Raw genomic sequence first — 24,123 nt, forward strand, 5'->3', positions numbered from 1 at the left:
TGTTTTGGTACTCAACTTGTAATTATGTCAGAATGACACAACCGTTTGGTATGGATGTTTTTTTTTTTTTTTAAACCATGTGCATTAATCAAGGTACAAAATATTGTATGTTGGTATTGGTAGTGTTATTTATACTCATAATAAAATGTAATTGATTTACTCCGGTGCCATTATTTGGAGTCACCAAAGAAATGTACCCTATTAAATGTATTAACAATGTATTAAACGCATCAGGACATAGAAAGGTCAATCTGAACCTTGCCTACTAGAGAGAATTAACAAATTGTAAATCATGCGATGAAACATACCAATGAAAGAGCTAGACTTGGGAGTAATTGGCCTTCATAAAAAATAATAATAGGCCTATATACTTTTCCAAGTGTGCACTGACAGGTGGGTGGGGGTCAGAAATACTGCGAATTTGTCCATTTCGGCCTGTGTGAATGCATACAGTGCAAACGCTTACCTCACCACCCAGTGCTGAGGCGCAGCGGTATTTAATTATCAACGGGGGTTGTCAAGAAGATGGCGGCTTCCTGGGCGGCATGAAAGGATGTAGAGCTACCAATATTGGCAGTGATAGAAATATCCAGGGTTGAATTTTATGACTGAGTACCACCCACAAGACAAATTAATTATTATAACAACCCGAAACGAGTAAGTATGTTGTGCAGCTAAGAGATAGGTTAAATTATGTTGCTTTATGAGATATCGGCTAACGGTGTATCCGCCATTTTTCTTGAGGGAAGCTAGTAAGGGGCTAAGCTAGCTGGCATATCTAATAATGAACTGTAAAGATAGCTTGACTCTTCACACTCACAAGTGAATAAACAAACTCAACACGAATCATTTCTTGATTATCTTTTCCTAAATGTAATGTTCCATGGCTGTCCAGTCGGTGAGCCATTTGGACATGTTTATCTCTACCAGCTAAGAAGCTAACTAGCGAACTATCGCAAGCTATCTGTAGCTAGCTATTCCTCTAAAATAACTAGCTAGCACTAGCTAGTCCGGTGGCTAATTTAATGGTTTTGTGCTACAATTTCAAGCTACCGAGTGAAATTGTTTCATACGTGATTTGAGAGTTATCTTTGTTGTTGTGTCAAATTGCATCGAACATGCATGCTGGCAATTTGCAGATGATTCGATGCAGCACTTTAAAGTTGATAAGTCAATTGATATGTACTAGTTATGGACTATAACTAGCTAACGTTTGTAGCTTTTGAGTTAGCGTTGGGTAGTTGCCGCTAACGTTACGTAGCAGGGAGCTTTTGACTGAGGGTGGATTGTTTGGTTTGTTTGACAAGATGGCGACACCCAGACAAGAGAGGCATGAAAATTGACTTGAGCCGAATGTTGTAGAAACTATCTGAGCACTGTTAGCCACACATATGTAATGAGATTATGTTCGGGGGGATTCCAGTATGTTTAACAGCTCTATCGTTTTATAATACCTGACTTCCTGTAGAAAAACATATGCACAAAACGAAGTATAGTGTTTTGGGAAAGATAATAACACTAGAACTACCGCCCATCTGTATGTCAGCTCACCTAGCTTGGCTGGCTGGCTAACCCTACTTCCATTAGCTACGGGCTGCTGAGTGGTTTGTTGTTAGCAAGCTACAAGATGGCGGCACCCATGGAATCGCACCGCTTTGCTCCTGGAGATATTTAATAGAATGCAACAAATATTGCACGTCTTAATCCACGAAATACATAGATTTTGCATGCCCTGGTGGTTCACTACAATCTGCGCTTTTTATTCCATTTCTGTACCTGTTTCCAAAATCAGTGGCATATTCAACCGGCGTATTTCTATGCTGTAAAGCGTCTAGCAGCTACTGTTAAAATGGCGGCTCCCATGGATTTTTTGCTAGCATAGCTGGCTATCTTTGCAAAAAATAGCCTGTTAGCTTAGCGAAACGCTAAATTGGAAGAAAGGACTTTACACGACTCATTTCGCGAGAAGACTTGATGCTTAACCAGATGCTGTGTCTCGCCAGTTCTTTGGAACGTGTCAGTGTTTATGTTGGATGTAGCTGCATATCCCCTTTCCCATATGCGTTTTAATCCGTTGAGCCAATTGAAGATTAGCATGCCTATGTAGCAAGGTATTCTGTAGCTTCTTAGCTGAAAATAAGTGGCTAGCCTATTAGCTGTAGATCGGACTAAATCAAGACCTGGGTGTATGTGGTAGTAGCATTTTTAATGTCTGGGTGAACAGTTTTCTCATACGGCTTTCGGTTGGACTTTTCTCTTACTGAAAAAGCAATGTCTTCTGGCACCACGTCTGGGACATCTGGCACGGTTCTACAGCCTCGATGGAAGCGGGTGTTGGGTTGGTCTGGCCCAGTGCCTCGGCCTCGCCATGGCCATCGAGCTGTTGCAATCAAGGAATTAATGGTGGTATTCGGTGGAGGCAATGAAGGGATTGTGGATGAATTGCACGTATACAACACAGGTAAGAAACCTCTCAGCAGTTGCTAACATGCATTGTTTGACAAGCCCTCACAGGTGTATCTTTACACAAACTACGTTCATGTCAAATGCTAACGTTACCCTGCGGTAGATTTAGGGCTAACTGGCTAGCTAAATTAGCTCGCTAGTTAGCGAGCTAATTGTGGGCAACCATAAGTTTGTTTTTATTACATTAGCTTGGAACGGAAGACGTTGCAACTAGCCAAGTTAGCATTTTTTCCAACGTTAGCTATTTCGAACCCTTAACGTTAGGTGGATTGCCAGAGAATGGACTAGCCCGGCAATTTGATGTATAAAATAATAAGGTAACCAACGAAAGGGTTGGTTAAGATTTCCTACCAAACACTACTGATGTGTAAACAACACGGTTCATTAATGAAGGAGCAGTGTAAAGACAAGGGTTGCTCCAACAAGCTAACGTAGCTTGTTAGCCAAGTAGGTTGTATTAGCTTGCTAAATGGTGCTCCTGGTCAAATTGAATGATGATGGAACATGAAACGTAACTCTTGTTATTTCTTTTATGACACTATGAAAATGATCCTAGCTGGTAATGCAGCGTGTTTATGGTCATTATTGGAATTGGGGTGACAAGTTGTTAAGTTTCCGGCTATGATTATTTGCCAAATTCAAACAACTTAAGGCGGAACTTGCCAGCGAATGGAGGGAAAAAATGCTAAGAGAAATGGCGGGTTAATAGAATCTACGAGACGTCACTATATCAACAAAGCTCCGCCCACCACACGCCCCACGCTACGCTTTTGTTATTGTGTGCTTCAGGATCTACTTCCTCACATGGGAGATTAGGGGGAGTCTTGGCACAATGAATGTCACTAAATAAACACGTTGGAGTGGGCAACGGGTTTAGTGGAATGTGTACAATCCAAATTGGCCATTGAAGTGAACAGGCGTTCAAACGAAAACTATTTTTAATGGACTATACTGAGTAAGGCCTTTGTTATGTTTGGAGGAGACATAATTACTGATTTTGGTTTGCGCCAGGAAGTCCTAGGTTTCTCTAAGGTATGTTTGTTATGCTATTTACAGCTACAAACCAGTGGTTCATCCCTGCTGTCCGTGGTGAAATCCCCCCTGGATGTGCAGCATATGGATTTGTCTGCGATGGCACCAGGCTGCTTGTTTTTGGTGGAATGGTGGAATATGGGAAATACAGCAATGATCTTTATGAACTGCAGGTAAGACTTTTTGAGTTTTTGTTTGTTTTTCCTGTCTTGTTGAAGTGGTGGAATAGTTTTAATGATGAAAAGTGAGCACATATTGACCATAACTAGTTAGTATGTGGGTCAACAGTGTAATGCATGATTCTTATGAGATGTTAATGTGGTAACATTGTTCACTAACCAGGCAAGTAGATGGGAGTGGAAGCGACTCAAACCAAAAGCACCCAAGAATGGGCCACCTCCATGTCCCAGACTGGGGCATAGTTTTTCTCTTGTTGGAAACAAATGCTATTTGTTTGGAGGACTTGCAAATGACAGTGAAGACCCCAAAAACAATATTCCCAGGTATGTATGCAAATGACATATCAATTTATGCCTCAAGTGTTTGTGGGTGGAAGAAAACATTCTTTATTTTACAGTTCTGTATAAATCATGTTGTTGAAGTGTCCTCCTTGTGTCCTCCATTTGCATAGATACCTGAATGACCTGTATACTCTGGAGTTGCGGCCAGGTTCTAATGTGGTTGGCTGGGATATTCCCATCACATATGGGGTATTGCCTCCACCACGTGAGAGCCATACAGCTGTGGTCTACACAGAAAAGACCTCAAAGAAGTCTCGCCTGGTTATATATGGCGGCATGAGTGGTTGCCGCCTAGGAGACCTGTGGACCCTTGACATAGGTAAGGTGATGGTTTGCATGTTTTAAGAATGAAATGTGTTCATGAGCCCTCAAAATGATGGAAAAGCCATTCTAACTCTAACTTGTGCTTAATGTCTTTCTCTGCAGATACACTTACTTGGAACAAGCCAAACATCAGTGGAACAGCCCCTTTGCCCCGCAGTCTCCATTCTGCCACCACCATTACCAATAAGTGAGTGTTTTATATCAAGAGTGTTTGTCTGTGGCAGACAAGAGAGCTTGCAAGGCCTTGTCTGTAGGTCCAACTATTTTTTAACTGAAGAAAAAACTTAGTTGCTTAGATGCTTACTAGGTTATGCTCAACTAGTTATGAACACTAACCTAACATTAGATATTCAAGAGGCAAACACATGGTTACACATCATATTAGGCTATTTTGATATGCAGGTTAATAAACATTAGGTAACAAAAGTCCTTAAGTTGCAGCTTTAATAGTCTTCTAATCTGTCTTGATTGCAAATACTTTTTTTACATTTTATTTGGGCTAGTGAAATTCATTTCAGGCTAAGCTAAGTCAAGAATGCTTGCCCATAGGGCTACCAGGAATTTTGAAATTCTGCTAGTCTTGTAAATGCTATTATTTTGGTTCCCCTACTAAGGACTGGTGTATAATTGGTTGTTGGAAGTAAGCATAATGTATTCTTTCTGCGTTGCAGGATGTTTGTTTTTGGAGGATGGGTTCCCTTGGTGATGGATGATGTGAAAGTAGCCACACATGAGAAGGAGTGGAAGTGCACCAACACACTGGCCTGTCTCAACCTGGGTAGCAATTCTGTTTTTTGTGGTATTGTTCACGTAACACTAAGAAATCATTTGTTGACATAATTGTTCTTTAAAACTATTGATGTACAGTAGTGGCTCATGTATACACTACCAGTCAAAAGTTTGGAGACACTTAGAAATTTCCATTCCATTTCACTCCATTATAGACAGAATATCAGGGCAGCAGTTTTCAGATTACATTATGTGCTTACATAATTGCAAAAGGGTTCTTGACTGTTGTAGAAAGAAATAGCTGATCTTGAAAGCAATATCTACATTGCCCATTATCAGCAACCATTCATCCAATGTTGCCAAGGCACATTCTGTTTACTAATCTGATATCATTTTAAAAGGCTAACTGAGGAAACATTGGAGAACCCTTTTGCAATTATGTAAGCACATATCTGAATATCGTAATCTGAAAACTGCTGCCCTGAGTAAAAAAACAATGCAAATGATCTCCGCTGGTATTCTGTCTACAATAGAGTGGAATGGAAATTTCTATGTATCTCCAAACTTTTGACTGGTAGTAGGGGTAACCCTAAGCCATACTTTGCAACTGATTTGTAAAAGCCTTGCGGCTGTTTTTCTCTCTCAGACTCGATGTCCTGGGAGACCATTTTAATGGACACACTAGAGGACAACATACCCAGAGCCAGGGCTGGACATTGTTCTGTCGCCATCAACTCAAGGCTGTATGTCTGGAGTGGCCGAGACGGTTACCGTAAGGCCTGGAACAACCAGGTGTGCTGCAAAGACCTCTGGTACCTGGAGACTGGTGAGTTATTTATAGTGGTACTCTGTGGTGCATTTGCTGCCCTCATAACAAAGTGTTTTTAAGTGTTTTGCATCCAATGTCATTACTGTATTCAAATTGATTATGGAAGCCTTTTAGTTCGATTAGTACTTGCTTGCACATAACATCCAAAGCTGTTGGGCACTTCACAGAATGAGTGAGAACAGGACTATTCAATAATGGAGGTTGAACACCTATGTTTTCATTATTTTTTTTCTAGAATGATTTGTTCATATTTACATAAGGCCCTCACAGGTTTCCACTGTGTTTTTATTTATTTGGCAGCAATCTGAATATATAAATTTAGACTAGTAGATGATGCCAAAACCACTAAAATATCACATTGAAGCCTGATCATATTGAACCCTGCAATGGGTTTCTGACTAAAAGAAATGCTTTACGAAATGAGGGTAAGGCTGCATAGCCATTTGTGCTCTCAATTTGTGGTATTGATGATGGTGTACATACAGAAAAAGTCCAGGATTGCCATGAGTTGTGGAATTTCTGGAATATCATGGCATTTTTGGAAAGTCTATTTCATACATGGAAAGTCAGGGAATTGTTTAGCCTAGAAATCTAAGCACTGCGAACGGTGAGTGCCCAGACCCTACATTTTAATGTGGGTCAGGCTAGGAATTGTTATCATTTTGGGGGAAAATGTAGGGTCTGGGCACTCACCGTTTGCAGTGCTCAGTCCGAGGGGCGGGATAATCAGTTGTCTTTCAAATTCCCTCTGCACGCAATAGGACAACCCATGCGTTTTCCCACCAGCGGAGCTAGTTGGCTAGTTCAAACTTTTGCCAACTTAAAACAAGCTTAACTCGTGTCACACTGTTGGCCAACAGCAACATCCATCTTCCTTGTTTTCAAGTAGCAGGGAATTCAAGCCAAACCGTTGCAACTCTGCCATCAATCATTATGTTAAGCCCGCCTAACCACTCTATACACAATTTCATTGGCCTGATAGAAGTTTAATTTTTCGAGCTCACAAGCCAACGGAGAGTTGCTAAACTAGCCCTGGAAGCAAATGTCATTTGCTGCTGCTAGGGTGCGTCTAGATTTCTAGGCTAGGAAAATGATGGAATATCAGGGAATTATGTTTTAGAGGCTTAAAATGCACTTGCCAAAATACATTGCTACAAATTTATTTCCACATGGAAATCCAGTTGTCTTTGTCAATGAAAAGTCAAGGAATTTTACATTTCACTTAAGAGTGGGAACCCTGTAAGTCACAAAGCATGAAAGCTTGAGTGAGACCCGTCATATAAACCTGTTATGATTTTGTTCCACAGAGAAACCCGCGCCCCCAGCCCGAGTGCAGCTGGTGCGTGCCAACACCAATTCCCTGGAGGTGAGCTGGGGTGCCGTGTCCACTGCCGACACCTACCTGCTGCAGCTGCAGAAGTACGACATCCCCGCAGCCAGCACCGCCGCCACCTCCCCGGCCCTCAGTGTCACCCCATCACTGCCAGGCAACTCCCCCAAGAGCCCAATACCCGCTGCAGCTGCCCCCTCCTCCCAGACTATGCCTAGCATCACACTGGTGCCACAGGTGTCCTCACCCACTACCACCATGCCAGGGAGCCCTCTGGCAGCAGCGTCTCCGCGTGGTCCAGGTATGTACCAACGTTAACAGTTAGAAAAGCACACAAAGTTCAATCTAGTCTTTATGATTTGATGATGTCTGGTTTAGAATGTGGAGTATTTTGGTTTTGAGTGTTTTAAATGTTAACATGTTGGAGTGATGTTTTTTTTTTGGTTCATCCAATGCTTATTGCACAGACATCTTTCGGCATAGTCCCTTCATTGTCGAGCACCCTGAAGATGGCACTACGTTGAAACGTGTCTGTGCAATAAACATTTTTATATGCTTAGAGTTTTTCTCCTTTCTTATCATTTACACGTTTGGCCCTGCACTCTCAAAGACAAACAAGAGTTAAAGCTTCTCCTACCACACAATTCTCATCCAATGCTTTCCGCTGCCCAGTAGTTTTGCAGATGTTTGTTGCTTTAGCCTCAGTGTTACAGCATGTATGAGTCATTTTAAGACTCTGGTCTTTCCCAGTGCTACAAAAACATCGACTTCATTTGAAATGTCAGTTTGTCATTTATTTCCTCTCTGTTATTATTTCCTTCTAGCCATTCTGAAAGTTGCTGCCCCTCATTCGACCACAGGAACTTCCATCGTTACTGTGCGACCGGCCGCTCAAGGAGGGAAGTCCCCAGTCACTGTTACATCACTTCCTGCTGGTGTGCGCATGGTGGTTCCTGCACAGAGCACCCAAGGAACAGTACGTAGACTTGAGTTACAGTTAATGTGTAGGGGTATGTGCATGTATGTTACCATGCTAATACAGATGAAGTCTGTAAATATTTAAGAGTGGATGGAGTGAAGTACATGTGAAACGTTCTTATACATAACATATGAGGAAGTTTTATTAATGTGTTTTGATTAATTACGTTTATTTTTTTTTTTTCTTTTCATTGCATTCTGAAATGAGAAATAACAAGGATTGACATTGTGTGACTGACTGCAGTGTTCACAAGCATTCACATATTGTTTTGTTGTTCCTTCCTGCTGAAGCCCATTGGCACCAGCCCACAGATGAGTGGCATGGCAGCCCTGGCAGCCGCCGCCGCTGCCACCCAGAAGATTCCGCCCTCCTCCACGGTGCTCAACATGCCCGCAGGCACCATTGTTAAGACGATGGCCATGACACCAGGCTCCACCACTCTTCCTGCCACAGTCAAAGTAGCATCGCCGGTCATGGTAGGTGACCAAGTAGCTCTTGCTCTCTAGTGAACTACCCTGCTGATGTGTATTACAAAAGCTTTGCTTTGTTGATCACTTACTGGTGCCATCTACACTACTCACAAAAAGTTAGGGATATCTGGCTTTTGGGTGAAACGTAATGTTTCAGTACAGAAAGTACTAAAGCATTGAACTGTTGGAGATGGGCCATGATTCAGAAGTTTAGAGAAAGTCACATTAAGTTGACTTGTAAAGGTTATAGTGGGTTTAAGTTTCATCCTGAAATTTCACCCGAAAGCCAAAAATCTTTTTGAGTAGTGTATCAAAATATTTTTTTAAAAGTAGCAAGAAATGGCAGTGAGTGAAGAAATTTAAGTTTGATTTAATGCCAAAAAACACCTATTGCCCTAAAGTTGGCATGCTAAGCAACTAGCCCGGGCCAATACCGCCTCATAACACCTATTGTATCTCAAGATGTAGTAAGTCAACCTTGTCTAACCCATTTGTAATGTACAGCAACACCTGGTGTTAAATAATTCATCTTGTGTCTCAGGTGAGCAACCCGGCCACTCGAATGCTGAAAACAGCTGCCGCCCAGGTGGGCACGTCTGCCATCTCCACCTCCAACACGGGCACCCGACCCATCATCACTGTGCACAAGTCCGGCACAGTCACTGTGGCCCAGCAGGCCCAGGTGGTCACCACCATGGTTGGGGGAGTCACTAAGACCATTACCCTGGTGAAAAGCCCCCTCACTATGGGAGGAGGTGGCACACTGGTATGACTCCTTTTTGTAACCCACAAACAATTTGTTTTGACAGGCAGCCATGTGGAATGTAATTATCACCGCATTGTATAATGTGACCTTGTCTGGCCCAAACAGACACCACAGCGGATTATTCCAACTAATGTTTATGTATGTTTTTATGTTAATGGCCCTTTTATCAAGCATTAAATTGAACTGGTTGCAAACAAAACTTACACGCAGTATTTTCCAGTCACACACATACACACAGAGGGAGAGCTCTGCATCTATAAGCTATTAAACATGGTTGTGTTGTGTCTTGCTGTAGCTCTCCAGCCTGGGAAAGGTGGTTTCAGTGGTGCAGACCAAGCCTGTGCAGACTTCAGCAGTAACAGGCCAGGCAGGCTCCAATCCCCTCACCCAGATTATTCAGGTCAGCTGTGAACGATCTATGAACCTGACTTGTATCAAAAGAACTGGTTATGTGAAAGTTGTGGCAGTGTGCTTTTCTTTTGTTCTTTCTTTTTTCCCATGGATATTGTGTATGTCCTATGTAGTATGGGCTTTTGATGAATGTTGTTTCCTCAGCAGGACCATAACTTTCTCTCCTGCATTTCACAGTTATCTTAACACAGTTGATCTTGTACCTGTGAGAGTGTTTGCTTTTGACACTTCTCTTCCTGGCTTCTTCTCTATTTAGACAAAGGGTCCTCTCCCTGCTGGCACCATCTTGAAGCTAGTGACCTCTGCCGATGGCAAGCCCACCACTATCATCACCACCCAGGCAGGAAGCACAGGCAGTAAGCCCACCATCCTCAACATCAGTGGCATGTCCCCAACCACCACCTCCAAGCCTGGCACCACGATCATCAAGACCATCCCTATGTCGGCCATCCAGGGCGGAGCTACAGGTGAGCAACGCAGGGCAAAGTTCAAAGTCAGTCTATGAGTAAAGTTCTTGTGCAGGAACTAATGGCCTTACTAACTAGAGCTCTTAGAATACTGAGTCAAAATCATAATGTAATGGTCCAAGTTTAGGTTGTACAAACTGCTGTGGGAAATAGTAAATCTATTATAGAAATTGGAACAGAAATGTCTGATAAATGATGCTTATCACACTGCTGAAATGTCTGATTGTGATTTGGTTGAATGTTTTTTGATGGAATGGCGCAGCTCTGTCTCGCATTTCTGCAGGGGTGACGAGCAGCCCAGGGATGAAATCCCCCATCACTATCTACACCACCAAGATGGTGACCCCTGGAACAGGCACTCCTGGCAAGATCATCACTGCTGTGCCCAAACTGGCAGCAGGCGCAGGGCAACAAGGGGTCACCCAGGTAACCTAAAGATTGTTATAGTCAGGGCTGAGTGACTGAGGAATGTATTTATATTGGTGGAGCTGGAATAGGAGAGGCCAGCACCACAGGTGTTTAATTGTATTTTATAAGTTACAACTAGGGGAAATGTACATTCGCATATATGATGAAATCAATGATGCATACTATATAGTTATTGGTTGAAAGATCTTGCCAAGCTTAATAATTGATCATAGGTTATTATGCCGACATATCATTGTAGCGTACTAGTTGTGCAGGAGCTTAAACATTATGGCAGTAATTCATGAGTGGCCATCTGAGGCTAGGGATCACCATTCTTTGGTGGGATGTGTGAAATTCATTAAATACAATTTAAAATAGTCATTGAAATTGATAGAAACATAGTCAGCCTCATTCCTGCCTGATCTTTCTTGCTATTGTAGTTCAGGCTTGTATTATGTCTTAACAGATTTGCTGCATTTGCCCCTCTTGCCCTCACAGGTTGTTCTTAAAGGGGCACCTGGACAGCCCGGCACCATTTTGCGCACTGTGCCCATGGGTGCTGGAGTTCGCTTGGTCACCCCTGTGTCAGTTTCTGCCGTCAAACCAACTGTTACCACCCTTGTTGTGAAGGGAACCACAGGTGAGGCCTTTGTGGTTTGTGTGGTGTGATGTTTCAAATGTTTAAGATCAGGGCAATTTTGGCTTTGTTGTTGCTCCCCCCTAATGCCTATGTTTTCTGCTCATTGAAGGTGTGACTACTCTTGGCACAGTTACTGGCACTGTGTCGACAAGCCTCGCTGGCGGAGGTGTTGCAAGCGCCAATGCTTCCCTGGTGACGCCTGCCACCACTCTTGGCGCCATAGCAACCCTGTCCAGCCAAGTGATCAGTCCTTCCTCCATTACTGTGTCGCCAGCACAGACCAGCCTGACCTCTGCCTCCATGCAGGTAGGACAGGGACTCTTTCATGAGAAAATAAAATATGTTGGGAAGGTGACGCGCATAAAGCAGTAAATCATTTATGGGGAGGAAAACCCCATAAAATAAAGAATTTAGAAAATGTTTAGAAAGTTCTTCCCAGATTTACAGAATTAGTCCATTTCACAAGATGGGGCCACTGTGTAAATCAACTTCCTATGGAACAGCACAGTCCCATAGACCGCAAAAGAAAAGTCCACAGGAAAGACAAATACAGGAAGATGTTTTACCCTGCCAATTAAGGCATCATTAACATCAACGAGGCCGGACACCTGGACACGGTGTAATAGGCTCATCGGAATTATACTGACAAACCACCATGTTGCAATTGACTTGTCGTTAAGCCCCGTCCACCATTGTTACCGCGTGAACAACTTACCAGACTTGATTAGAAATACATTATGGAAAATGGCAGCTGACAGTATATCAAAGCAGGTTTTGAGGACGTTTTGGTCAATAAAGGATTTAATTTTCTCCAGAAACATTCAAAAGAGACTTAATTATGCTATGGAGGGGTATATTCAAAATTTTAAAATGCATACAAGGTGACGAGCTTAATGTGGAGGAGAGTAGGCTAGCCTATACAGATCACCGTGCAAAAACCACTGATGTTAATGCTAGCTAGCTAGTGGAAGATTAAGACTGATTATGTGAGACTACGTTAACACTTGATGTAGTAAGAATATAGTAGTTGGCTAATGAGCATTTTCATCTTGGGATTTGACAGGGAACCTGGTTACTGTGCCCATGTTGTTGGCTTAGTAGCCTACATTACGTCGAGTCGCTAGCGCAAACGCAAGAGACGTCCTGTAGGCTACTGTTGATGACATATACCCCCGTTTTCTAGCCTCTCTGGGTAGCGGCTATCGGTATTACACGTCCCCCATGCACCATTTTGAGGAAATAAACTCCATAAATAACCATTAATTTGTAATTGTATGCCTTCTCCCTGTTGTTTCCTATGGAGTTGTTCGAGAGGATGTTTGAGTCAGTTGAGGCTGGACTGTCATTGGCTCATCTGCGTTCTAAGGGTGGCGTTACCGTTGTAAATCTGCCTTTTATTTTTATTTTTTTGCTGTATGCTGATGCTTTTCTGTCTGTCCATCAAGCCCACTCAGGTGACTCTGATCACCACGCCTAGTGGGGCAGAGGCGCAGCCCGTGCAAGACCTGCCCGTCTCCATCCTGGCCTCCCCCACTTCGGAGCAGCCCTCCACCACCGGCGCCGAGACTAGCGAAGCCTCCTCGGGTAACGTCACTCTGGTCTGCTCTAACCCGCCCTGTGAGACCCACGAGACAGGCACCACTAATACCACCACCACAGCCAGCTCCAACATCGGAGTGGAGCGCGTGTGTTCGAACCCGCCGTGCGAAACCCACGAGACTGGCACGACCAACACCGCCACCACCGCTTCGGCCAACATCGGCGTCCAAAGGGTGTGCTCCAACCCACCCTGCGAGACCCACGAAACCGGCACCACCAACACCACCACCACGTCCAGTTCCAACATGGGCCAGGCACAGGGGGGCAACACCAGCTCTACAAACAGCACAGGCACTCAGCAAGTGTGCTCCAACCCGCCTTGCGAGACCCACGAAACGGGAACCACCAACACGCCCACTCAGTCCTTCTCCAGTATGGGTCCCCCACAGAATGGCGCGGTCCAGCAAGTCTGTTCAAACCCGCCTTGCGAGACGCACGAGACTGGCACCACCAACACGCCGTCAACGGCCACCTCCAACATCGCTGGCTCTGTGCAGAGAGTGTGCTCCAACCCGCCGTGTGAAACGCATGAAACGGGAACTACCAACACCACCACAACAGCCACCAGCAGCTTAGAGACGGGAGAGGATGCAGGTAAATATGCTTTGTTGTTTAGCGGACATATTGCTTAAAACTGTTTGTTTCTTGTTCATGTGTTTAGTGATTGCGGATATGATTAGACACTTCCTGTCAAGTTTCATTTTACTGCTTAATTTCTTCTCAAATAACTTGAAGGGTGAAGGGATGAAAGAACATGCATTCCAACTATCAATTCAAGTGTGTGTGTGTGTGTGTGTGTTTCCTGGCAGTACTAATTTGATTAGTTCCAGTTAATGTTATGATCAATGTTAAAGTTCCTAAATTGGAAAATTACGATTTTCCTCAGCTGTCCCTCAAGCGGCAGCACTGGAGTTACCATCAGTTTACAAGATGCTGTTTTTCCAACTGGCTACTGTTTCAGTGGTGATTTGCAGAGCTACGCAGAAACACCATGTACGCACAAAGTGAGCAGCATGAGCCAAGAACCCATCCAACACATTTTGATCTAATTGGGGGAGGGGTGGGACTGAACTAGAGATGTAATGTAAAATTTAACATGACTATTATAGTGACCAAAATTATCACGGTTATCGTTGTTATCGTGGTATTTTTCAAATGTGCTGAAAGTGTTTCTAAGCCTACCACCAATGATGGACAGAGCTGATAATTGGCCAGTCCTGCATGCACAATAGCAAACAAAACTGAGTCAACAGAATAGCACAGTTCTTGTCATAAAAGTGGTGTGGCTCCTTTAATAGCAAAAGGCTCCCTTTTTGTACTCGGTGCGTTGTTAGTGCAGAGGGAGAGAGAAAACGCATATGCAAAACTAATAGAAGTTAGATAGGGTGGGGACTGAGGTAAAGTTAGTGAATTGTTGGTTACTAAATAAAGCTGCAACTCCTTTGATTGAAGCTGTATCTTGTTGTGTGCCTGTCACTCACAACTAGCCTACCATAACTGAGAGCCAAGACGATTTAAACACTTTTCAATTAAAAGTAATTTACAAAGAGATTGTGCCACACTGAAAGCTAATATTTTGTCACTAGTCCACTGTCCTCAAATACAGTTATACAGCAAATACAGCATTTTCAGCTTTGAACAAAACCATTCAGGAATTATCTCAACAAAAGCGGAATGTGTGTAATGTTTCATTCGTCCCTCCTGGTCTAGACAAGAAAAGCATAGTTAAAAACTAGCCTGTCAACTTCCGACAATTTCAATATTTTACAACATATCGTAAATGAATGGCTGTCACAAGTGACAAGCCATAAGCCCGTCGTTAGTTGTAGCCTAGTATATGCCACGAGTGCTTATCACAAAAAACTTCCAATATGCAGTAGGCAGCTGTAATGTATCAGACGAGTGGTAAAAAAGTTGAAACGCTCAAAAGTGTTATGCCACTTATCCTACCCATTTGGTACACAGATCGTCAAAGATTTTATTGTGGTTTACCGTTAACACCGGTAACCGTTACATCTCTAGACTGAACCAAGACTAGGGTTGCAAAATTCCGGAAATTTTCAAAGTTGGAAACTTTCCACGGGAATATATGGGAATTAAGGCGAGACACGGCAGGTGAAAACATCGTTTTTTCATGCACTGGTCAATTTCGAGATTTTGAGCTAGTATGTTACCTTAGCATGTATTCTATCACACTACTACAACAAAAAAGTCCGATTTACACATTTAGGTGTTTATTTCATTATATTGTGTCTACTCGCCTGTATATTTCTCCTAAATTCAGCAAAAGTTAGCATTCTAACCTTGCATGCACTCAGCGACCGTGGTCCAAAACATAACATGTGTACTACCGTTGGAAAGCTCTGTTTTTCCTGTATCGCGCTATGTGATCCATATATGGACACTTCCTTTGTATCAGTAACCAATGTGAAAGTTCAAAGGCGAGTCTAGGCTGAGAACGGAATCTCATTGGCTGTCTTTCAAGGCTGTTTTCTCAAAATGAGTTTCCACTCACACTCCGAGCTCAAAACTCCACTTCAGAAGCACATTACATACACCAAACTTTCTAGACTTATGCCTAACTATATGTTGAAGATTTCTACAGAGGGGTTTGTTGATATATTATTCCTAGCCTGACTTACATGACATTTTATGCCTAAAAACATGGAAAAAAGCGATTTTTAGGGCTAGTGACATAATTTTCTGATTTACAGGATAACAAAAGTAGATATTCATAAATCCCTCTGTAAATGTTTTCCCATCTAATATCTGAACACAATGAAAACATAATTTTGAACTTGGCTGTATCCAATGCTCAGGTTTCGTGCCTTAAAATGTATGCAAATTAAGCATATTTAATTAGATAATGCCTAATTTGCATATGTAAACATTAAATTACAGCAAACTTGTAATACATTTTTTTCTCATATTAATGTAAGTAATCAACTGGGGAAGTTTCATAGTGATATCTGCTTGTTAAAAATTTTACCCTATTCACCTGTAGTGTCTCGCCTTAACAGGAATAAACGGGAATTAATGGGAATAAACTGGGAATTTTTATTATGGCAAGTTAGTCTATAACAGGGAACTTAAATGTAGTGGACAAAACCCCATCTTGCAGCATACTATTAGTTAAAACAACCTGATTTTAATGCAATTTCAGTCAAATTTCTACCCTGCACATATGTCAATCACATGCACACAGCAATCGGCAAAGACTGTTAGACATAAAGGAAATCTATGGTGCGTTCAAATGCATGGGGAAAAAATGTTCCAACCAATCGGATTTTGTTGTTGAGTGGTGTAGTGTATCTTGGGCAGTTCAGTGTTGCTAGTTTAGCACACTAGTAAACCATAGGCAGAGAATGGGATCCCTGCTAGCATGCTAGCTAGCTTTGTATGCTAAGCTAAGCAAAAATCCGAACATACAAATCATATTGCTTATTACAAAACAAAATGTTAATGTTTGTATATGAAACAGTTTGTATGAATTACCCAAAATTCCATGTTAATTTCCGTAAATTCCCATTAATTCCCATAATTTCCTTTAATTCCATGAAAGTTTCCAATTTGGAATATTTCCAAAATTCCCCAGCTTAACTTCCCATGGTAAGTTTCTGGAAAGTTTCCAGAAATTTACCAGAAATTTTCAGCCCCTTTGCAACCCTAACCAAGACCCTCTTCTTGGTAGAGAAAAGCTTTATTGGTACTCTATTTTAAAAAGGAACATTTGAATTCTTGCCAGCATGGCCTTCACAAGGGCAGAACCTAGTGAACCAGGTGAGCTTTTGTTAACATTGCAAGGTGGGTCAGTTAGAATTGAGCTCCCAGACACTGGCGTTTTGCATGTTGTCCGGTCGTTTTAACCGTGCAGTTGCAAATCAAACCTCAGAATGAGGTAGCCTCATTAGTCAGGTAAATTGGCGAGTGAGAAATCTTATCAGGCTATATCTATTTTATGTGGCTACAACCCTATGGGCTACACCTGATGTGAAAGCAGCGCCTAAAAGTCTTCTAAAATAATTTTTACGCTACGCTTAACGGACCGCTTTAGTTGCACATCTGGCGCAGCCTACCTGTTACAGTGGGCACCAAGATGCCGTTCTCTCACGTCAGTCTACATGTTTCCCTGTTTCCTCTCTTGCAGCCCAGCAGAGCGGAGAGGTGACTCCGGGCGAAGGCAGTTCCAGCACTGCTGCCTCCTCCGTCTCCTCCTCCTCCACCGTCTCCTCCTCCTCCTCCTCCTCAGCAGCCGATTCCACCAGTGTCACCACCCAGAGCAGAGCCATCACCACAGTGACACAATCCACACCCACACCAGGCCCGTCTGTCCCAGTAAGTTTTTTTTTATTTTATTTATTTATTTTTTTTATTTTTTATAAATAAGTTCTGTTCTGTCGATATTGGTATCCGGTAGGTTGATGGGTTAAATAATTTAAGCACTTTAGAAGTTGCTTGTTGTGGCTCCCCAACCCAGATGGACACTGTTGTTTTTGTTTATTACCCTTTTTTAATATATTAACGCCTCCATTGTTTCCTCCTCTGCCCACTCCTGCAGGAGATCTCTTCCATGACCACCTCATCAGGGCAAGAGATGAGCCAGGAGCCCATGGACCAGTCGGGGTCTGAGGCAGTCACTTCCACAGACGAGCCCATGCAGACGGACCTCGGAGAGGAAGCAGGCGTCCGAGTAGTGGCCCTGGACGAGGCCAGTTCAGCCGGCGCCAGTGCCATGCTGCAAGTCCATGTGGCAATGGAAGCCCAGCCTGGACAGGGAGAACAGGTACTGTTGGGACTTGTGTATGTTTGAATGGGGAGGCACACTCATCCATTGTAGTGTGGTAGCAGTTTGGAGTTTCTTCACTATGATTCTATTTTATTACCAGTAAATAAAATAGTAATATACAATTTTGAGATGCAAGTAGTACTTGGGGGTTGGCGTTTTCAGTGACCAATTAGTAGTTAATTAATACTCAGGTTTATCTCTTCTTACAGGGAGCAGAGGGTGCAGCCGAAGCAGAAGCCGTTGGCATGGCAGCCCAGGACACAGGTGCTCTGGCGTTGCCCCAGGAGCTGATGTCTGAGGGCCAGCCCACCACTCTGATGGTGACCGGCTTGACACCAGAGGAACTGGCAGTGACTGCAGCAGCGGAGGCTGCCGCTCAGGCTGCAGCCACCGAAGAGGCCCAAGCCCTAGCCATCCAGGCAGTGCTGCAGGCTGCCCAGCAGGCCGTGCTCAGTCAGTATTTACTTTGGACTTTTGCACTTACACATACATTTTATTGCATTATACTTGAGTTATTCATCGTAAAACAGGTGCTGAATTATAAATTGATTGTATTTAGATATAGCTGTTAAGAAATGCACTGTGGATCTTTTCTTTTACTGTGCATGTAGTCACTTGAGCACATCAATCATCCCCACATACATCGTCATACATGAGCATTGCACTTTTGAGTGAATTTTCCTACCTATCTTTTGCTGACATGCCTGTTTCCTTTTCTCAGATGAAGGTGACCAGGCCCAGGATGGCCAGCAGCCCACCACCATCCCCATCGTCCTGACTCAGCAGGAGCTGGCCGCCCTGGTGCAGCAGCAGCAGCTCCAGGAGGCTCAGGCCCAGGCCCAGGCTGCCGCAGCCGCCGCTGCCCAGCAGCTCCGCACAGAGCAGGTGAGGGAGGTAGGGCAGGGATCTGGCATACCAGCTGGCTGGAGTGACATGGATTCTGTAGGACATAGACATTGATTATTAAGTGTATAGATTATAGATAAAGACATTAGGAGCACAGTTCGGCACTTCATGAAAATACAAAATGGTGATAAATTTGAATTGTATTTTAATTTGTTGTTGTTGTTGGACTATTAATGTTTGGTGATCTTCAGTAATTTTGATAATATTTTGCTAAAACAGAATTAGAATGACGAGTGTATTTCCTTCATCAGGCTGCAGCAGCAGCAGCCGCAGCCCTCCCCACAGAAGGCCTGGCCCCCGCCGACAGTCTCAATGACCCAGCCTCCGAGAGCAATGGGCACGAGATGGCCACCTCAGTCACAGGCGCTGTGGCCCAGCTGCTTCCAAGCACCTCAGCCGAGAGTGAGTGAACACACTCCTAATGTTGTGGGCGTTTATAATAAATGTACTTGAAAGGGAAGTGATGAAATTAAAGTTGTTCCTTTACTAGAACTGTCAAATAGTAGCCTTTATTCTTTTGTTACTGTTTCTGACCTTTCATGAAAATGTATGTAGTTTCATATAATGTATTTAATTTAAAAGTGAGAGATTGTTTTTTCCTTCACAATGAATGTTAAAGCAGACTTGTATTTAGCTATACTACAAATGTGTGAAATACAGAAGAAAAATGCTAACTCCTATTCTAATAGTGTAAACTAGCCCACATCTCTATAAATAGGGTTGCTTTCTGCTTTTGACACCGATGAAGGGACAGAAGTGTAATTCATTGTTTCACACCTTCCTGTTTCCAGCTCTTGCTCCCTCGAGTACTTTTGCTCCATCCCAGCCAATGGTGGTGGCGAGCCCTGCCAAGATGCAGGCAGCTGCTGCCCTCGCTGAGGTGGCCAACGGCATCGAGTCTTCAGCAGGGGTGAGTCATGTGGAAAATCACTTATATCTCCCGCGAAAACCTATGAAGCGTATGGTTAGTGTTCCAGTGGAAGTTTTTGTTTTTTTATGCTATTGGTATTAACCAGTATCATCTTTTCCATAGAAACAAGAAACTCCACCGACCGTAGCCAAAGCCCCAGTCAAAAAGGAAAATCAGTGGTTTGATGTGGGAATCGTGAAGGTGACGAATATGGTCGTCACACACTACTACATGCCAACAGATGACTCCGCTGTCACAGATGTAAGTGGTCTTAATAGCAGACATAAGCTTCAGACAAGTTGATTCAGTTGATACAAGTTGATGTCTTTTGTCACATTCCCAAAAACACACGATGGATGCTGACATGACTGAAAAAAGAGTTGAGAATATAGTTTTCCCTTCTGCAAATTGTGATAGCTTGGGAAGCATTCCAACCCCAAGCATTCCTGGTCTAACTGCCTGATTTGTTTCAGGATGACTCTGGGACCATTCCTGACTACAGCCAAATGAAGAAGGTTGAGCTGCAGCCTGGCACGGCTTACAAGTTTCGTGTGGCTGGCATCAACAACTGCGGCAGAGGCACGTTCTCTGAGGTGTCTGCCTTTAAAACCTGCCTGCCTGGCTTCCCTGGAGCACCCTGTGCCATCAAAATCAGCAAGGTGAGCTTTTTCAACGTATTTTCTGATGCATGACTCCTCAAAAATACTATGTTAATGGAAAGCTAACCTTTTAACCAGAGTTGTAAAAGCTGGGCTTCAGAAAGCAAAAGTCTTGCCACATATTTGCTCCAACCATTCATTAAATGAGCCGAGTGTAATTAGTACAGCTCCTCAGCCAGATAGTGCTAATTGGTGAAATCGCCTGTGGTAAGTGCACAGGTAGAACCAATACATGGTAAGACTTTTAAACCTCTGCTTTTAACTATGTAAAATCGGTTGAGAACTAGTTCTTGCAGTCATCAGAGGAATTGTGCATTGAGAATCAAATTTATTGCATTACTTTTGTTGTAATTGTGATTTTGAGGACGTTACTTGATGTCTGCTTGCACACCATTGAAAGTAATTAATATCGTACTCGTAGACAATATATACAACCTAGTTGTTTGGAATGTAGCATCAGTTTCTTGTAGATGACTCATAGGGCGCATGCGTGGCATTTTGGGAAATAGATGCGTTCTCATTAAAGTTAATACTGTCAGATTTCAAGAAATATGTTTGTAAAGTGAAAGCAGCCTATGATTCTGACTTTGTCACCGTTTCCCAGAGCCCAGATGGCGCACACCTGACGTGGGAGCCTCCGTCAGTGACCTCAGGGAAGATCATCGAGTACTCTGTGTACTTGGCCATCCAGAGTTCGCAGACCACCGAGCCTAAGGCCTCGGCACCAGCCCAGCTGGCCTTCATGCGGGTGTACTGTGGGGCAAGTCCCTCCTGCCTGGTGCAGTCCTCCAGCCTGTCCAACGCACACATTGACTACACCACAAAGCCCGCCATCATCTTCCGCATTGCTGCGCGCAACGAGAAAGGCTATGGCCCAGCAACGCAAGTCCGATGGCTGCAAGGTATAGCTGACGACGAAGAGATATTTTAACGTTTCCTGTTTTTGCATTTTGCATCATGGCATTTTAAGTGTGTTTTCAAAAAGAACTTTCCTGATCCATCCTTGGGATGATAGTCTCAGACTTTAGGCGTCACCTTCAAGTTTTCTTGTAACTTATTTTCTTGTCTCTAACACATCATTATTAAAGTGTGGACTAAAGTATCTATACATTGATTTTCTTGACCCTTGGTATGATTGTTTGTCTTTGTAGAAACCAGCAAAGATGGATCTGCTGCAAAACCTGCCATGAAAAGACCAGTTGGCTCACCTGACATGTGAGTGTTGTATATTGAGACATTTCATAATTTGAGATGGGCTGTTGGGTTGTGCAGACAGAATAGAACATTATAGTCACTTGCCTCATACTAGCATCCTATTTTTTTCTGACAGCCCAAGACATGCTTTACATGTTTTGGTTGAGTTTTGTCACCAAAGCTGATTGATTGATTGATTGATTGATCAAAATACTTTATTGCCGTTATTTTACAAAGGATGTTTCTTCTATTATCAATCAATAAATAAAATGTCTTTGTACATTATTGGTCAGAAGGATAAACACTATAAAGCCACAGGGCTTATTTCCATTGTGATCCTTGAAGTATGTGAGCTTGGTAGTGTGTGCCAACCACTGTTTGCGGGTGTAGGCATGTGTCTTCAGGTGTATGTAAATATGTGCATATGAAGGAATGAAACAAAAATACAGAATACAGTCTATTCATAAGCATCACACAAACATTACAAACATAAAACAAGAGTAGAAAGTTAGTTTGTAAAAAAATAATTGTCATCAGGTACTCTTGCTGTTCATGTTGGGCTAGCATGCAGTAAAAATGGAAAAGTTGTGGGTTCAATTCCCAGCTTCTACCATTGTGCCCTTGAGGAAAGCGCTTAACCCCTAGTTGCGCTTAACTCCTAGTTGCTCTGGGGAGATTGGCCCTTGTAATTGACATGCAAGTCGCTTTGGATACAGGTGCCTGCTAATTGAATAAATGTAAATGTAATGTATCTTCTTTATATCCTGTCTCCCTCCAGGAAAACTGCTGGTCTGAAGAAAGCCAGATCAGATCAGTGAGGGAGCTTGCCCCCTCCATCTTGTCCAGGACCATGACTTGTTTTCCTCTCGAATACCAAGCCCAACACAAACACACTCCACCCCCAGCCACCCACGACGACAAAAATATATTTAAAAAAAATGAAGAAAAAAAAAAAAAAACAATGAAATTTGATGTGAGAACCTTACCCCTCTTCCTCCCATCACTGAACATTGTGGTGCCATGGACGCCTTATCTAAACTGTATTTTTAAAAGTCATTATTAATGTCACTTAAGAAAAAAAATGAAAGAAGAAAGTTAAAAGCACATACTTACTTTTGCTTATTTTCCTGAAAATTTTGTGATGAAAATCAAATGGCAATGCTCTGTTGTAGTTTCAACTGTATTACTAGTTTGTCATTTTCTCTTCCATATCCTTTTTTTTTTTTTTTTTAGCTTATTCAGTACAAGCAATAGAGGAAGGAAAAAAAACAATATCTGCTGTCAGTTCATCGATATTTTTTTACATTTACTGGATATGTCTGTAAATTTCAATGGGGGTGGCTGTGTTGATATGGAAGAATGGTGTTGGAGGTTGTACAGACAAGCTGAGGAGTCACATCCAAACGGAAAACAAACACTTGCACTTGCAGATGGTTCACCCAAGGCAGAGGGGGAAAAAAGACTTTTTTTCATTTTAAAAACTCTGTAGTCATACATGAAACCAGAGTCCTGTAGCCCTGTTATATTGCATCACTGTGTGTTCATACATTACTGAATGGAGCTGATTAGAAGGACTGTACCATTTCATACTGAGGAGGAAAGGACTTTGATTCATATAGATGGGGAGGTTCAAGACTTTTGCATTGCATATGGAGAGAAAAAAAATCTTAATCTTGTATAAAGAAAAATGAAAAATTCCAAAAATTAGCAAATTGTGATGCAAAAGTTCTCTGTGTGGTTTATTTTTGTATTGTTCTTTTCTTTTTAAAAAAAAAAAAAAAAAAAAAAAAAGCTCTTTTCCCCCCTCTTCATTGTGTATGTGTGCTTCGGGGCAACATTTTTAGAAGTCTCACGCTTTACCCACCCCAAAAGCTCTGCTTACCTACTCATTCTCCTAGTTTCCATATGCTTGTTCGAGATGGTGGCTATCTCAGGAGCCAGTGTTTTTACAACCATGTTCAACTGAGGATTTGAGTCGGAGTGGGAGTTTTTCTTTCTTTTTTTGTATAATTTGTGTTGTATTGTTATTTGTACAAAACTTAACAATACAAAAGGATCCACAAGGAAAGGCTTTAGATTATTTTTGATTACTGTTGGACTGTCGAGTCTTTTTTTCTGATGGGGGAAAATCACATTATGTTCATTGTTTTCATCTACCCCTTCTGTTGATAGTAGTCTATTTTCCATCAGACCCACTTTCTATGTCTGAATGTTACATGATTCCCCCCAAAGTTTCTAGATAACTGGTTTCTTTTTTTTTTCTGGAGAAAATGTCTAAGCATTCAGTCTTTTTAGGTTGTTTGTGACTTTGCAGATGATGTTTTGGGATGCAAGTCTGTATTGTGATGGAAATGTTTCCCAGAGGTTAAACTTGTATGTCTTTTTGAATGGATCTGAGAAACATGGTTTTTTGTTTTTTCGCATTTGGAAATGAGTGACAGATGATGGAAATAGCCAGAGTTTGAGCTCAGTTGTAAATTAGTTCTTTCACGTAGCAAGAGGTAAGAAAAACAAAACAAACAAACAAAAAAAAAGAAATCGCCTTTTTTATATAATTATCTGTAACAAACTGTTTTTACATGTTGGTCATCTATTGATTGCTTTTTGTGTCTTGACATATAAAAGAAATGGAAATCTGTCTTTCATGTGCGTTTTCACTTAGTAAGGATTTAAGTTAAATGCAAAGGCAACTGAAAT

At 42.4% G+C, this 24,123-nt stretch overlaps 1 protein-coding gene across 4 annotated transcripts; it reads left to right on the top strand.

Annotated features, from left to right (window-relative positions):
- The first annotated feature begins 514 nt into the window (after positions 1 to 514).
- hcfc1b (host cell factor C1b) lies at positions 515 to 24,069 on the top strand. 4 transcript variants are annotated; one of them, XM_048242311.1, is made up of 29 exons: positions 515 to 657; positions 2,270 to 2,461; positions 3,523 to 3,671; positions 3,841 to 4,001; positions 4,130 to 4,338; positions 4,446 to 4,530; positions 5,015 to 5,121; positions 5,719 to 5,898; positions 7,209 to 7,532; positions 8,056 to 8,207; positions 8,498 to 8,686; positions 9,222 to 9,446; positions 9,742 to 9,846; positions 10,114 to 10,324; positions 10,587 to 10,750; positions 11,231 to 11,372; positions 11,482 to 11,678; positions 12,818 to 13,565; positions 17,119 to 17,306; positions 17,530 to 17,754; positions 17,967 to 18,210; positions 18,479 to 18,642; positions 18,915 to 19,065; positions 19,455 to 19,573; positions 19,697 to 19,834; positions 20,047 to 20,232; positions 20,837 to 21,134; positions 21,384 to 21,447; positions 22,205 to 24,069. In XM_048242311.1, the coding sequence occupies exons 2-29, from the start codon at positions 2,272 to 2,274 to the stop codon at positions 22,242 to 22,244; spliced, it is 5,355 nt and encodes a 1,784-aa protein (XP_048098268.1). In that variant the 5' UTR covers positions 515 to 657; positions 2,270 to 2,271; the 3' UTR covers positions 22,245 to 24,069. The 4 variants fall into 4 exon arrangements, with proteins under 4 accessions (XP_048098268.1, XP_048098270.1, XP_048098269.1 ...); XM_048242313.1 differs by having other exon boundaries at positions 10,608 to 10,750; XM_048242312.1 differs by having other exon boundaries at positions 8,501 to 8,686.
- Positions 24,070 to 24,123: the final 54 nt, after the last annotated feature.

This window comes from Alosa alosa, chromosome 4, assembly GCF_017589495.1.
Source record: "Alosa alosa isolate M-15738 ecotype Scorff River chromosome 4, AALO_Geno_1.1, whole genome shotgun sequence".
In the NCBI taxonomy this organism is placed as follows: domain Eukaryota; kingdom Metazoa; phylum Chordata; class Actinopteri; order Clupeiformes; family Clupeidae; genus Alosa; species Alosa alosa.